Below are 16,959 nucleotides of genomic sequence, written 5' to 3'. Positions count from 1 at the left end.
TTTGTGATATTTTGAATGCAGTGCTTCATTTTGCAAGAGAAGCGAGGCATTTTGCATTTTGTGTGTGCAGTTGTTGGATTTGTGTGTTAAGTTTTGAAAAAAATAGGACAAGTAAAAAAAAAAATTTAAGCATTTGAAAAAAGTACTTGATCTGAATCAGAATAGGTTTTTATTGCCATGTAAGTTAACACAAACACAATTTACCATGGCAGGAAGGTGCATACAATGAACATATGGATCTTTTTTTTTATATTAAAAAAAAAAAAAGTAGAAAAAGCATAATGTATAAATAACAATTTAAAAGTCTAATACTGAAGAGCTAAACATGTCCTAAAGAGCTAAATAATATACTAGAGCTAAACAATATATATTTTATATAAAATAGATATAAATATAAAATATGAAATGAGTCGCGTCCCTCAGGACGCTGAAGTCTCGCGCCCGATGACATTGCAGCCACGAGATTCTACACAGCTGCAACAGTTGCCGTCGGTACATGATTACTAATTAAAAAAACTGCCATTTTATGCACTTATTGAATATTTACATATGTTGAAAGAATGATCTATGATAAGAAAATGTATCGATCATTATGTGATTAACCTGGGCTACACAGGCATACTGCAAAGACAATTGTTATTGAGGAATCGTGATGTTACTATTGCACCGTCCTTAAATTATTGAAACACTGTACTGTATTTGTTTAGTTTGCAGAATAACCTGTCTGTTCACGGCAGTCAATAGTTGCTTCACATACCATGCAGCAATATAGAAACATTCAAACAAGTGCGATGGACTTCCTCAATTGTAGAGACCAGTGGGTGGCTCTTAAAAGAGCCTTTGGGGTGAATTTGAAGGAGAGTCCGTTTACTTAGAGCTGGTGTACTTGGTCACGGCCTTGGTGCCCTCGGACACGGCGTGCTTGGCCAACTCACCGGGGAGCAGAAGGCGGACAGCGGTCTGGATCTCCCTGGAGGTGATGGTTGATCGCTTGTTGTAGTGAGCCAGACGAGACGACTCTCCGGCGATACGCTCGAAAATGTCGTTGACGAAGGAATTCATGATTCCCATGGCCTTGGAGGAGATGCCGGTGTCGGGGTGGACCTGCTTCAGTACCTTGTACACGTAGATGGCGTAGCTCTCTTTCCTGGACTTTCTGCGCTTTTTCCCGCCCTTTGTGGCAGTCTTGGAAACGGCTTTCTTGGAGCCCTTCTTGGGCGCGGACTTTGCTGGCTCAGGCATTGTATCGTTGCTTCTCAGAAACGGATGATTAGAACAGCTGCTGGTTACCCGGTATATGTAGCCGGAGACATGCAAATGTTTAGGCACGCCTCATCCTAGTTGCTGCATTCAGCTGGGATGTGACTTTCCCGAGCTATAGTGAAATCTACTGCGCGTGCGTGGGATTTACCGACCCCCCCTTTCCCTTCAGTAGTCATGACTCAACCTAGTTATGAAAACTGAAAGGAAATATTCGACTTTTTTTACACAGAAAAATCCTCAGCCAATCAACTTCATCAATCATTAATGTCACAGCGGAAATGTTTGCTGTATGCTTGGATGAGATGGGGTTATTCAAAGCAAATAACTTATATTGTTCTTCTATACTCTTTGCTCAAAGCTAGGAAGTTGCGCCGAACTCCCTCAGCAGTTTACCGCAGTACAACGCGAGTCAATGGTACCTACAATAGTTTTAATAAAGTACTCATTGAGCAGATGCTAGTATCTCTGGATAAGAGCGTCTGCTAAATATCTAAGGTGATGCACAGTATAGGGTGGGAACCTCCTGTGGAGGCTTTCTGCCCAAGCGTGTTGCGTTCAACCCCCCCGCACTTCTCTGAGGTAAAAGGGCGCGAGTTGACCTCGACCTCAGAGGATGACGGAGAGCCGGCTCCCGCCCCTCCCGTCTCCTCAGCGCTGTCTCGCAGGGCAGACTTCCCGTCTGTCATCGCGAAGGCAGCCGAAATCATGGGCGTTCCCCTGCCGGCCTCTCCTCCTGTGGAGGAAGATGACCCGTGGGATGTCGGCCCTCATGCAAAACGCAGTAAGGCCTCGAAGCCCTTATGCCCCACTATGCCGAGACTGGCAGACTATGTGCAGGGCTCATGGGAAGCGCCAGCGGTGGCTAACGCCCCGGTCAAGGCGCTCCTCCCGTTCACGAGGGTGAGCGGGCTGGGTGAGGCAGCGAAGTCCGGTCCCCCACCCTTGGAACCGTCCCTCGCCGCTTACCTGGTGCCAGGGGCGAGCGCTTGGTTGACGGCGAGGAAGGCGACCCTGCCATCATCCCGGGACAAGCTTACTGCCTCTCTGGCAGACAAGGCGTATGTCTGGGGTGCGCAGGCAGCGGCTGCCTCTGGGAACGCCGCCCTTCTGACGGCGGCGGTCTCCAAACTCTCCACGGAGAGGCCTGAGGGACTGTCGGCCGAGGAGACGTCGTGGGTTGCCAGGATGGCATCTGCCGCGCTCCACCTGAATCAGGGGGCAGCGATTTGCGCTGGCAGGGCGATGGGAAACAGCGTTGTGGTTCATCGCCACCTGTGGCTGTCGCTGACAGCCATGATTGAGGCGGACAAGTCCGCCCTACTCAACGCTCCCGTGGCTAGCGAGGGCCTGTTCGGACCGGCTGTGGCGTCAGCCTCCGAACGCTTCTCGCGCCTGGAGGAGGAGAGGAAGCACCTGCTAGGGCATATGCCCCTGCAGAAGAAACCTCACGCTGCTCCATTCTCTGTTTCCTCCGGTACCTCGCAAAGCAGGAGGAAACGAGCTCGCCGCCCGGTGGCACGAGCGGCCGCTGCGAAGCAGGCTGCTCCTCCCGCGGCACCTGTTCCACCCTTGGCTGTTCCCCCCGAGAGAGCGGGTCACAGCCGCCCGCCTAACGCCAGCTGGCGTGGTGGCGGAGGGGGAAGGAAGAGGAGAGCGTGACTGGCGGCGGGGTCCCCACCCCGGTCTATCTGAATGAAATAAAGAGGCTTGGACCTCCACTCTACCCTTTCCCTGAAAGACAAGTGTTCCATTCAGTGCCTCTTACGCCTTCGACGAGTACAGAGCTGAGCACTCGTACTGTTGTCGAGCGGGTTAATGAGTTGGTTTCGGTTCGCGAGTTGTCCTCAACGAGTGACGCCGAACCATCAAGCACTGCACTCGTAGCGGAGTCTGGCCCAGCTAGCAAGCGTGTGGCCAGACCGCTACCCGTCTCTGTGCACCTTGACACAGCGTGTGACTCTGTTGTCACGTTACAAGAACCATCACTGCGGCTGTGCGCCCAGAGCTCTGACCGCACTGTGAGACCTCTTGGAGCTCATAGCTCAGACAGAGCTCAGACCTCTCTTGGTCAGGGGGCGCAGCCCCAGCCCTTTCGAGTCGACCCCACCTTGGGCTGTGCCGCCGATTCGGTGCACAGCGGCGGCTGGGGTCAGACAAGAGTACGGCCGTTTCCTGTCTGCGGCTCCGCAGCTACACGCACGCCCGCTCTCTCTGCGTTATGCAGAGTGGCGAGAGTCATGCTCACTGCCAAGCTGGCTAGACAGGATACTGAGAGAGGGTTGTGCCATCCAGTTCATGCGGACTCCCCCTCCTTTCAGAGGAGTGAGGGAGACACGCTTGTCCTGCCCGCTGAAAGCACTCGCTCTCCGGACGGAGATAGCGAGCTTGCTGACCAAAGGGACAGTGATCCCGGTCCCCAGAGATCAGGAGAACTCGGGTCTCTACTCCCCTTATTTTTTGGTTCCCAAGAAAAACGGGGGGATGAGGCCGATTCTAGACCTGAGGGTGCTCAACGAGAGTGTGGCCAAACGGCCCTTTCGCATGCTGACGATAAAGCGTTTGCTGACTTGTGTACAGCGGAACGACTTTGGGATCAGCATAGATCTGAAGGACGCGTATTTCCATGTGCCTATCAAACTGAAGCACAGGAGATTTCTGCGTTTTGCCTTCGAAGGGAAAAAGTACGAGTACACGCGCCTGCCGTTTGGTTACGCGCTGGCTCCTCAAACTTTCTCCAAGTGCGTGGAAGCAGCTCTAGAACCGTTACGGCGGACAGGAATACGCATTCTGGCGTACCTCGACGACCTGTTAGTTCTAGCTCAGTCTCCGGACAGAGCTATCCAGGACGCGACCTCACTGGTGAGTCAGCTCAGCCAGTTGGGGTTCGCTGTCAACTGGGAGAAGAGCGCTCCATGGCCCGCTCAACAGTTTACCTACCTAGGTATCCATTTGGACACTGTTGGGATGAGAGCCAGACTGTCGGCGCCACGGAGAGAGGCTATTTCATTAGCTCTCTGCGCGTTCCGGGTCTCACGCACAATCACCGCACTGTCGGCGATGTCCCTATTGGGGTTGATGGCGGCGGCTCATGTAGTAGTGCCATTAGGCCTGTTATTCATGCGCAAGCCGCAGAGATGGTTTGCTCAGTTGCGGTTGGATCCTGTGCGACACCGCCGCAGACTGCTAGTGATACCGAGATCAGTCAAAACCGATCTGAACCATTGGAGAGACCCGCGCGTCATGGCGCGCGGAGTCGACATGGGCAGAGTGACATCTCTCTATCCGGTCTTTACGGACGCGTCCTTGACCGGGTGGGGTGGAGTATGTCAGGCGGGCTCGATAGGAGGAAGATGGGAACCGTCAGAGACGCGTCACATCAACCTCCTGGAGCTCGAAGCGGTTCGACTGACTCTGTGCCATTTCGCGCTGGTGTTGAAGGATCAAGACGTTCTCGTCAGATCCGACAACAGGGTGACGGTGGCTTACATCAACAGACAGGGAGGGGTGCGCTCTCCAGCACTTCACCGCTTAGCGGAGGAAGTGTGGACTTGGGCTTTCACGCACCTACGCTCCCTGAGAGCTCTGCACATTCCAGGTCTGCTCAACGAGGGAGCGGACCTGATGTCAAGAGGCGGCCCGAGAGAGGACGAATGGAGGTTGAAACCGTCCATCGTGTCTCTGATCTGGGCACGTTTCGGCCGAGCACAGGTGGATCTGTTTGCGTCACGAGCCAACACACAGTGTCTTCTGTGGTTCTCGCTGCGCGCACAGGACAGACCTCCGCTTGGAGTCGATGCATTCGCGCACCGTTCCTGGCCGAGAGGTCTGCTATACGCATTTCCACCTCTGGCCTCCATCCTCCCCTTACTGGCTCGGGTGAGGTCGGACGGGCTGTCGGTCATTCTGATAGCCCCCGATCGCCCCGGAGCCCCATGGTTCCCGGAGATGATGGGGATGCTGGTGGGCGGGCCTTGGCCCATACCTCATCGGACGGATGCGCTCTCTCAGGCCGGAGGCCTGGTGAAGAGCCCTCCAGTGATCAGAGGCCCACTTATGGCTTGGCTACTGAGAGGGAACTCTTAGAGCGCCGGGGTCTGTCTGATGCTGTCATTCAGACCATTCAGAGTGCGCGCGCACAATCTACTGCTAGAGGGTACGCGTCGCGCTGGCGAGCCTTCATGCAATGGTGTGGAAAACAGAACCTTGACCCGGTCTCATGTCCGGTCGAAATGTTCTTGTGTTTCTTACAATCGTTGTTTGACGAGGGCTTAGCCGCGAGCACGGTTCGTGTTTACGCGGCTGCCGTTTCGGCATGTCACGAAGGGTTCGCCAAAACGACACTGTTCAGCCACCCGCTGGTCAAGCGTTTTCTGGCTGGGGTGTGTAGGCTCAGGCCGCCTCCGAGAGCGTCAACACCTACATGGGATTTATCTCTGGTGTTAGACGCTCTGTGTGGGCCACCTTTCGAGCCCATAGACGATGTGTCATTACGTCTGCTTTCTCTCAAGACGAGTCTGCTTCTCGCTTTGACTACGGCTAAGCGAGTGAGCGACTTGTGCGCTTTGTCAACACGCGCGGATTGTTTGGTCATCTCGGGTGATCGAACAAGAGCGGTGTTGCGTCCTAACCCGGCTTTTATCCCCAAGGTGATTAGCCGAGCGTTCAGGGCACAAAGCTGCGAACTGAGAGCCTTTTTCCCACCTCCGCACAGCGGAGAGGAGGAAAGACGCTTACATAGCCTGTGCCCAGTGCGCGCTCTCTCGCGCTATCTGGAATGCACAGCAAGCATCAGATCTTCTCCCCAGTTACTGATCTGCTACGGTGGATCGAGAGCTGGCTTGCCACTCTCCAAACAGAGACTTTCTCACTGGCTCTGCGAGGCTATTGGTCTCGTGTACGAGTCTATGAGATGTCCCGTGCCACCTGGCATTCGGGCTCATTCCACCCGAGGAGTGGCGGCATCAGCCGCCATCCTCAGGGGTGTAGGAGTGGAGGAGATTTGTGAAGCGGCGTCTTGGTCGTCGCCTTCACCATTTGTGCGATATTATCTATTGGACGTTTCCTTCTCATCTTTTGCGCATTCTGTCCTCAGCATGGCTGGAGGATCAGGTGTAGCGAGATGACAACTCGCAAGGTTCTTGTGGGCCCTAGATGCGAGTTGTTCGTTGGGTTTATCGCCAAGTGTGGGACAGTCAGACATTCTCAGTTGAGATGTCTATACTGTATGTGTTCTGTTGCCCCTCCAGCTTAGCTGTTGTGCAGGCGAGAGGAACAACATGAGTTTTTAAGTAAACTCTCCTGTTTTCACCCTGGACGGCTCTCTGTCACAGTAGCGGCCTGACCAGGAGGACAGACCCTGTGTATTATTTACATCAGCAGGTCTGTCCTCGGTGCCTTGTGAGATTATGTGTCTTTTAGATCTAGTCTCGCTGGGGGTATATCTGGCCTCGCTCGCTCCGCCTAAACCAATAGGAGCAGAGCTCCCCTATGGGGCGGAGCTCCACGAAATAGAACGATAGTTAATGGAGGTAACTCCAGTTCTATGAGTGGAGCGGAGCCCCATAGGGCTGCAGGCCCAGCTCGACTTATTCAACCCGGCTGTATTAATACTTTTGGGAGGATGAGTGACGGCTGTCACCCCCTTATATAGGGCACCTGTGTGAGTGACAGGTGTGTGTATATTTTGATCTTCAGTCATTAGCTGCACTAGGCAGCGGGTAAACCAATAGGAGCAGAGCTCCCCTATGGGGCGGAGCTCCACTCATAGAACTGGAGTTACCTCCATTAACTATCGTTACTGATCTGCTACGGTGGATCGAGAGCTGGCTTGCCACTCTCCAAACAGAGACTTTCTCACTGGCTCTGCGAGGCTATTGGTCTCGCGTACGAGTCTATGAGATGTCCCGTGCCACCTGGCATTCGGGCTCATTCCACCCGAGGAGTGGCGGCATCAGCCGCCATCCTCAGGGGTGTAGGAGTGGAGGAGATTTGTGAAGCGGCGTCTTGGTCGTCGCCTTCACCATTTGTGCGATATTATCTATTGGACGTTTCCTCCTCATCTTTTGCGCATTCTGTCCTCAGCATGGCTGGAGGATCAGGTGTAGCGAGATGACAACTCGCAAGGTTCTTGTGGGCCCTAGATGCGAGTTGTTCGTTGGGTTTATCGCCAAGTGTGGGACAGTCAGACATTCTCAGTTGAGATGTCTATACTGTATGTGTTCTGTTGCCCCTCCAGCTTAGCTGTTGTGCAGGCGAGAGGAACAACATGAGTTTTTAAGTAAACTCTCCTGTTTTCACCCTGGACGGCTCTCTGTCACAGTAGCGGCCTGACCAGGAGGACAGACCCTGTGTATTATTTACATCAGCAGGTCTGTCCTCGGTGCCTTGTGAGATTATGTGTCTTTTAGATCTAGTCTCGCTGGGGGTATATCTGGCCTCGCTCGCTCCGCCTAAACCAATAGGAGCAGAGCTCCCCTATGGGGCGGAGCTCCACGAAATAGAACGATAGTTAATGGAGGTAACTCCAGTTCTATGAGTGGAGCGGAGCCCCATAGGGCTGCAGGCCCAGCTCGACTTATTCAACCCGGCTGTATTAATACTTTTGGGAGGATGAGTGACGGCTGTCACCCCCTTATATAGGGCACCTGTGTGAGTGACAGGTGTGTGTATATTTTGATCTTCAGTCATTAGCTGCACTAGGCAGCGGGTAAACCAATAGGAGCAGAGCTCCCCTATGGGGCGGAGCTCCACTCATGGAACTGGAGTTACCTCCATTAACTATCGTTTTGTCCACATTCATTAATCGAGTACGTGCCCGCCACTGGGCGCAGCGGTGCGAAGGATCAGGGCGGAGCCAGACGGTTTCAAGTGTAAGCGGGAAATGATGCTAGGCCCCTGCGTCCAATTGCCAAAGGAGAAAGCGTCGACGGTCTGCCAATCAGTCTGCTCGGGAGAGCAGACCAATCAGCGGACGACAAACCGACCATATAAACTTTTACTTATTTTCTAGGACTTAACTTCAACTCGGAGACGAGAAGACAAGTATCATGGCCAGAACCAAGCAGACTGCTCGTAAATCCACCGGTGGCAAAGCCCCGAGGAAGCAGCTCGCCACCAAAGCCGCTCGTAAGAGTGCACCAGCCACCGGTGGCGTGAAGAAACCTCATCGTTACAGGCCCGGGACCGTGGCTCTGAGAGAGATCCGTCGTTACCAGAAGTCCACCGAGCTGCTTATTCGCAAGCTGCCTTTCCAGCGCCTGGTGAGGGAAATCGCCCAGGACTTCAAGACTGACCTGCGTTTCCAGAGCTCCGCTGTGATGGCTCTGCAGGAGGCCAGCGAGGCTTACCTGGTCGGTCTGTTCGAGGACACCAACTTGTGCGCCATTCACGCCAAGAGGGTCACCATCATGCCCAAGGACATCCAGCTGGCCCGCCGCATCCGCGGAGAGCGCGCCTAAACGTTGCCCGCGATCATTTGACCTCAAAACCCACAAAGGCTCTTTTAAGAGCCACCTCACTGTTTAAACCAAAAGACCAATGCCTTCTGTCAAACGTCTTGATCATGCGTGTTGGAATGTTTTCGGTATTACCATTAACTATTGGCACTCGAAATGCAAACGATCGTCAATGCTAGTTTTTCAATTCAATTGACTGTATAGCCATGTAAGTTTACTCAAACACGGAATTTACTCTGGCAGGAAGTTGCATACAATGATCATACAGATCTTAATTAAAACATTAGATTTTGTAAGTAAAGTTTAATACAAGAGCTAACAATATGTAAGATATACAATGTAAATGTTACGAAACATAAAATAGTGCAATATGACGTGCAAATAGGTGGTGGATAGACTTGTATAGATACAAGTGTTGTCAGTGTGAGTCCTTGGCCTTGTTGAAGAGGCCAGCAGTGGACGGGAAGAAACTGTTCTTTTGGTGTGACGTTTTGGTCCTGATGGACCGCATCCTTTTGCCAGAGGGGAGTAGCTGGAACAGTCCAGGGTGGGAGGAGTCAGCCACAATCTTCTCGCTGGCCTCAGGGTCCTCGAGGGTAGCATCCTATCACCTTCTCAGCAGCGCGAATCATAGCTGCAGTCCACTGTGATTTGGGGGGGTGGGGGGGGGGGTGGAAGAGACAACAGCTCTGAATTTTCTTTCAGAAAGTAGTCTTCAAAGCCTTTGGTACAGAATACAGAATTACAAATACAGTACAATGTTTCATCAGTTTGTGATAGGACCTGATTATTGTACAACAGGGCTGGACTGGCCATCTGGCATATCGGGAATTTGCCCGGTGGGCCGACGCATTTTTGGGCCGAATCGCCGATATAATTTATATCCTATGTTTTTTTTTCTTTTTTTTGGTCGGGCCGGCCCAAAAATAACCGACAGCGGCCCATTGGTAAAAATTGTTTTGTTCGGGCCGGCCTATAGAGTACTGACAGCGGCCCATTGGTTAATTTTCTTTATTGGCACTGGCCTGACCCAATCAAATCCAGGAACCCCCATCCCCTGAATCATAATAGGTGCGTTCGACTTCATGCAGCGCCGGCGTCGCCTGCAGCCTTCTGCAGCCCGGCTGACTTGAAGCAGCCAATCGCATTCTCAGATTCAAGGCCGCCGGCGCTGCATGAAGTCGAATACACATAATATCGCCACCCGCAGGCCTTGAGACACGAGCTGTTGGCTAATGCGTATGCTGGTTTAGCATCGCTAAAATGGAGAAACGACCACCAAAGCGCAAGGGAGGCGCAGAAAAGTTAAGGGAGAAATAGATAACAAATGTACAGGTGAATGCCACAAAATGTGCAAAAATGTCGAACATGTTTGGGGGGGGCTTTAGCTGCTTCAACATCAGCGCCTGTAGAGGAAGGAGGAGAGGTGTCTCAGAGAGGCAGAAACATACTGACAGGGTCAAGGAAGAAGCCGAGGAGCAGGAGAGTGACCATGACAGGGCCATGGGAGCGAGTGAGGAAAAGATGGAAGAAAGAGTAGTTGACGACGTGGTAAGGAGTAGGCAAATTAACAGGGACTCAGGAAGGGAGGGAGGCTGTGTGTTTGTATTGTATTTAGCAGACACTTTTGTCCAAAGCCACAAAATATGAATCTTACAATAATTTAAATTAACAGTAAACTGTTTTAAAAGTTGCTAAGCCAATATTAAGCAAAATAGTAATAATAACAATACAATATCAAATATCAATATGTATATATTTTTTATACCATATACAAATCATAACTCTAAAAATTAATTAATTATTTAAGTGTAAGATCAACAGATAAGTCTTGAGACCCTTCTTGAAGGATCCAAAATTATCACATGAACGCAGAACACTAATAGGGCAACTCATATTATAGAATGCACGCATATTTTAAGGAGTCTGCAGGGAATGTATCTGACCAGTCACGGTGGGTGTGGGCCGCCTGGGCCAAAAATGCCAGGGCCGATTTTTTGTCCCAGTCCAGCCCTGGTCAGCTCGCTCACCCATAACATTGTGTTGGTGGTACATGTACATTTACTTTTAGTCATTTAGCAGACGCTCTTATCCAGAGCGACTTACAGTAAGTACAGGGACATTCCCCAGAGGCAAGTAGGGTGAAGTGCCTTGCCCAAGGACACAATGTCATTTTTCACGGCCGGGAATCGAACCAGCAACCTTCTGATTACTAGCCCGATTCTCTAACCGCTCAGCCACCTGACTCTCTCACATTGCAGTTGCTGTGGCTAGCCAAACTTCACTGAGTGAGGGGATTGTTTGAAAGCCCCGGAAATGAGAATGTTTCTTTTCACATAAAGTTTAGGCTGTGGCATTGAAGCTTTGTTGACACATGGCACTTTTTGACACAAAAACTTAAGTTCAGCTTAAACAGTGCAACGGAAGGTAAATAAAAATACAAGCAACTCAATCACTACCAAGACAAAACTTTTGACACCAACGTTGTCTATGTAGTCAAATATTGACAGATCCTTAGGGGTGGGAAAAGAAACAAAAATGTATAATAAATATATACAGTTAGGTCCATAAATATTTGGACATTGACACAATTTTCATCATTTTGGCTCTGTATACCACCACAATGGATTTGAAATGAAACAATCAAGATGTGCTTTAAGTGCAGACTTTCAGCTTTAATTTCAGGGTATTTACATCCAAATCAGGTGAACGGTGTAGGAATTACAACACATTTTATATGTGCCCCCCCCCCTTTTTAAGGGACCAAAAATAATTGGACAAACTAACAATCATAAATCTAATTGTCACTTTTAATACTTGGTTGCAAATCCTTTGCAGTCAATGACAGCCTGAAGTCTGGAACCCATAGACATCACCAGACGCTGGGTTTCGTCCCTGGTGATGCTCTGCCAGGCCTCTACTGCAACTGTCTTCAGTTCCTGCTTGTTCTTGGGGCATTTTCCCTTCAGTTTTGTCTTTAGCAAGTGAAATGCATGCTCAATTGGATTTAGGTCAGGTGATTGACTTGGCCATTGCAGAACATTCCACTTCTTTGCCTTAAAAAACTCTTTGGTTGCTTTCGCAGTATGCTTCGGGTCATTGTCCATCTGCACTGTGAAGCGCCGTCCTATGAGTTCTGAAGCATTTGGCTGAATCTGAGCAGATAATATTGCCAGAAACACTTCAGAATTCATCCTACTGCTTTTGTCAGCAGTCACATCATCGATAAATACAAGGGAACCAGTTCAAGTTGGCAGCCATACATGCCCACGCCATAACACTACCTCCACCATGCTTCACTGATGAGGTGGTATGCTTTGGATCATGAGCAGTTCCTTCCCTTCTCCATACTCTTCTCTTCCCATCATTCTGGTACAAGTTGATCTTGGTCTCATCTGTCCATAGGATGTTGTTCCAGAACTGTACAGGCTCTTTTAGATGTTTTTTGGCAAACTCTAATCTGGTCTTCCTGTTTTTGAGACTCACCAATGGTTTACATCTTGTGGTGAACCCTCTGTATTTACTCTGGTGAAGTCTTCTCTTAATTTTTGACTTTGACACAGATACGCCTACCTCCTGGAGAGTGTTCTTGATCTGGACAACTGTTGTGAAGGGGTTTTTCTTCACCAGGGAAATAATTCTTCTGTCATCCACCACAGTTGTTTTCTGTGGTCTTCCGGGTCTTTTGGTGTTGCTGAGCTCACCAGTGCGTTCTTTCTTTTTAAGAATGTACCAAACAGTTGATTGAGCCACACCTAATGTTTTTGCTATCTCTCTGATAGGTTTGTTTTGATTTTTCAGCCTAACGATGGCTTGCTTCACTGATGGTGACAGCTCTTTGGACTTCATATTGAGAGTTGACAGCAACAGATTCCAAACACAAATACCATACTTGAAATGAAATCTAAACCTTTTATCTGCTCCTTGTCAATGAAATAACGAACTCCCATGAGGGAATAACATACACCTGGCCATGGAACAGCTGAGCAGCCAATTGTCCAATTACTTTTGGTCCCTTAAAAAGGGGGGGGGGCACATATAAAATGTATTGTAAATCCTACACCGTTCACCTGATTTGGATGTAAATACCCTGAAATTAAAGCTGAAAGTCTGCACTTAAAGCACATCTTGATTGTTTCATTTCAAATCCATTGTGGTGGTATACAGAGCCAAAATGATGAAAATTGTGTCAATGTCCAAATATTTATGGACCTAACTGTATGTGAGAGAACAATGGTTGTGCTCGCCGAAGGCTTGAGCACACCCAATAACCGGCACTTGCGTTTAAAAAGATAAGACCTGCACTTCTGACTTCTGTGTTTACAACTTCCAAAGTTTTGAGTGCACATGAAATACAGATGCAACTCAAGGTTTTGTGGTCCTCTCGCCTCGTTGATGCGCGCCTGTTTCTCTTTATTATGCTGCATCCTCACAGCAGCAGTATCCTTCTCCTCCGCCTCTTTCTTCTTCTCTTCCTTCTCCATTCGCTCCTCTGCAAGATGGATAAGCTCCACGTTCTTGGCCTTTTTCTGTTGCAAGAAGAAGATCCAACTTAGTTCTGCTAATGAGAGTCACAAGAATGCGTTACACTGGTTTACGTTTGATCTACTTTTAAGTCAAATGTTTATTGTCCACACCGTAAAAATCTACTGGAGAAGTTGTTTAGCACTTGTGTTATATCCCATAGATAGGAGCAGCTGTTATTCAAGAGTGGGTTGTCCAAATAAGATAAGTTGTATACAGTATATTAAAATACAACATGTAAAGGGTCATTTCTGCCAAATCTATCCAGTTGCACATGTGTATTACATTCACTGGATGTGCTGTCTGCTATGTGCCAACTGGTGCAGCGACTGTCTCCCTGAGACTGTGTTGAAGGGAGGCAGTCTGTCCTCTCTCAGGATGGGCATGGTGACTTTGGCATTTTTCTGAGAAATCTCAGGTTTCAGCCAAGCTTCCTCATTCTGCCTGTGCATCTGCTTCAGGCCAGCTAGACAGACAAATCATAGTAAGATTCAAAAGTAAAAATCACCAGACCAGCAAACCTTTTTGTCCCTGATGGTGGAACTGTTTAGGGTTAGTGTTGTGGCCCTTTACAAAGTGACTATATCAAATCATTTTATTAGTATAGCCCTTCTTACAAACAATGACAGAGACAGCTTCACATATCAGATGAGCACCTATAGTATGTGGGGATAAGCCTGTAGCGTTAGCTACTTTGTGGCAGTTACAGCTTCTGTGGTCCACTTTGTCCCAGAAACACTTCACACAGAGATATCTCTCATCAATTTAACACAGATCCACTTATGCGATCCTGAAAATTGAGCCAACAATGAAGGTAAGTGAAACATGCTACAACGTACTAATGAGGTTCCCTCGGGTGTCTCTGAGGGGTGCACCGCACCCTCCCCGGCCCCATGGGTCCTAGTTTTTCCTTTCAGCCTCCAACTTATGACATCATGAACATGAGATTGACTGTCACTGCGTGAGATGGTCTAAATGGGATGAATTAAAAAAATCTACATAGATCTACAACTTTTATAATTTATCTGACCAAAATGTTCAGCCCTCCATTCTCTGTACATGTAATGTCAAAACATTACATGCCCACCATCATTGCTCTACTTGTTTGAAAGACAGACTAAGGGAAAACATAGAATCTCAACTCAAAGTTGAGTCAAATTAGTCATCACAATGTCTAATATGTCGGCTGAGGGATAATGTTAAAAACATATTGTTAGGCTACAAAATAACAGACAATGTGTGAATCGCGCATGGTCATTAACTTTTGCTTTGTACGTTGAGTAAACATTTTTATCCTGCCTACACAATTAATAAATTATTTTAAAAAGTAACATCGGAAAGTGATCAATACTAACTAGACAATCTGAACAGTTCTTCACTGACCTCCCTTTTCATTTGTCGGACAACTTGCATGACGATGAGTGGTTCACAAGGTGGGCCTATTTAGGGGATATTTTTACTCACCTGAATGAACTAAATCTCGCACTGCAGGGCCTCTAAGCGAGGATCTTCAATATGCGGGACAAAACTGAGGCCATAATGACAAGCAGCAACTTTGGTCTGACTGTAACAAGAACAACACTTAAGTGTTCCCATCATTGCATGATTTTTTGTGTGCAAACAAACTCAGACTTGCTGCCAGTGTCTAATAGGAAAACACCTGGCTGCACAATTAAGCAAGTAGGGTAGGCTGCTTCCCTGAAACAGACAACAGACAGAGATAACTTTCCCTTTCTTCCACCAACTCTTGCCACCTTCACATGTCTGAGCGAGAGTCTATTTGAGATTAGTTAAGGCGCTGCCAGATTTCTGGATTGCACCATTAAGACTTTGATGCAACGGCGTAGATATGGACTGGCTTCTCAGATCTCACCAGAATTAACACAAAGTACAGGCACAGACTATGAGTGGAAAACAATTTAAGACTTACGCACATCCCTCACGCTATTCTGTAGTGAGGTGAGGCATGATATGTTCAGAAATATGTATGTACACAGAGGGTAAAGTGTAGTTTATGTACAGTAAAATGAATTTGTCCTTTGATATTTATGATAATTACATTATTATTGATTGATTGGGTATATACAGGTTGGATCACATGTGTGTGTGGGGAGACTTTCAGCCCCATCTGAGCCACAAGGGGGCGCAACTACTTACAAATCTAGCAATGTGCAAAATTATTTTCTCAAATGGAAACCGGAAGACACACACAAACTCATACACTTACCTTGGGCGTTATAATATTGATTTTCTTTTTTTTTTATATTGAACTATAGTAGTTAGTTACTAACAAGTTGAATAACTAGTTATTAACATTCAAGATATAGGGTCTGATCCCTTTTGGAATATGTAGGAACATACTTCCCTGAATTGTGTAAAACTGGTCATTCTACTACATTAGATTTGGAGATTACTGTGAACATTAATCTTGAAACTAGGTATGTTAAAATGAACAAAAGTTTTGGTTATCATGAACAGTAAATGAATGTACTTAAATCCAGTAGAAACATGATGATTCAGAGGCAGGTCATCAGAAGCTTCAGAGCTAAAGCAGAAGGCTGTCCTGACAAAAACCCCCAATAACATTTTATGATTAATTGTGAATCTCAAAATGTTCCTTCGAGCTACCTGCAGTCAGAAAGACAGAGAGCCTTTAAAAGGGTGGCGATAAAGGCAACCACAGATCTGAGAACACCGGAAATTAAAACAAGTGAATAGATTTTGGATCACTGAGCCTGGATTTGTCTCAGTAGACAAAGCACGAAATGACACCTAGGTTCTACAGATTGATAATTTAAAGACAACCGACTCTGCTACCTACTACTGTGCCTACTCGGATCATCACAGTGTAGACCACACTTACACATCCTGTGACAATAACTCTCTTTACAGGTACTTTGCTACTGCTGCCAACTGTTTGGGAAATTCAGGAGGGATGAACATTTCAAGCAAAATTACTTTTGATAATTAGTGAGGGGAGGTCCTATAGTTAGCTACACAGGAACATCAACCATGGTGGAAAGGAGACCTGCAATTGTGGAGACAAGATACTTTGTCTCTACTTGGATCTGCAACAATATCTAGATTTACTAACATTTTACATATTGCATGGTTTAGTGAGAACCAACCCATTTAAATGGAATTCTGTAGAATTACAATTCACTGCGTGTGTCATCGATGTGCCATTGGATATCTAGCTTTTTGGTCCCGTAACTGGCTAAAGCAGTGTTTGTGAAAGGTTGTTGTTGTGTGGTGTCAATGAGAGGACCCTAGGTCAATCCCTGGAATGGAAAAATTAGGAAGGAATCCATGTTAATGAGATGACACGTGACACAATCCCCTACATTGTTACTGGGGTGAATTGATGGTGTTTAAATGATTGCTTCCAGATGTCTTACCATACCATCTGCATCTGGCTGTTGAATACATCCTCTGACTGGCTGGAAATAATGGACCTTGTCAGCTAGGTGGGTGCTAAAACTTACAAACTGCACAGGAGAGGAACATTCTCAGAAAGTAACCTTAATATTTCACACGTACAGTAGCAGGGTGGTTCCTATAATGTGCCATAATATTAGGGCTAAAGCGTGGGTCAGTTGGCTGAGCGGTTAGGGAATCGGGCTATTAATCACATTTACATTTAGTCATTTAGCAGACACTCTTATCCAGAGCGACTTACAGTAAGTACAGGGACATTCTCCCAAGGCAAGTAGGGTGA

The 16,959-nt window shown here is 47.9% G+C and overlaps 2 protein-coding genes across 2 annotated transcripts; one reads left to right on the top strand and one right to left on the bottom strand.

The window, feature by feature from the left end:
* Positions 1-152: 152 nt before the first annotated feature.
* Positions 153-1,475, bottom strand: LOC134021918 (histone H2B-like). Its single transcript, XM_062463033.1, has one exon. It carries the CDS (start codon positions 1,240-1,242, stop codon positions 868-870), a length of 375 nt encoding a protein of 124 aa, XP_062319017.1. The 5' UTR covers positions 1,243-1,475; the 3' UTR covers positions 153-867.
* A 6,826-nt stretch (positions 1,476-8,301) lies between these two features.
* Positions 8,302-8,773, top strand: LOC134021940 (histone H3). Its single transcript, XM_062463065.1, has one exon. The coding sequence runs from the start codon at positions 8,310-8,312 to the stop codon at positions 8,718-8,720; it is 411 nt and encodes a 136-aa protein (XP_062319049.1). The 5' UTR covers positions 8,302-8,309; the 3' UTR covers positions 8,721-8,773.
* The last annotated feature ends 8,186 nt before the right edge of the window (positions 8,774-16,959 follow it).

The sequence above is a fragment of the Osmerus eperlanus genome, chromosome 6, assembly GCF_963692335.1.
Source record: "Osmerus eperlanus chromosome 6, fOsmEpe2.1, whole genome shotgun sequence".
Taxonomy (NCBI): domain Eukaryota; kingdom Metazoa; phylum Chordata; class Actinopteri; order Osmeriformes; family Osmeridae; genus Osmerus; species Osmerus eperlanus.
This window is presented reverse-complemented; position numbering and strand designations above follow the sequence as displayed.

Coding starts and splice junctions, on each gene's coding strand:
- LOC134021918 (XM_062463033.1), bottom strand. CDS start 1,242: ATGCCTGAGCCAGCAAAGTCCGCGCCCAAGAAGGGCTCCAAGAAAGCC.
- LOC134021940 (XM_062463065.1), top strand. CDS start 8,310: ATGGCCAGAACCAAGCAGACTGCTCGTAAATCCACCGGTGGCAAAGCC.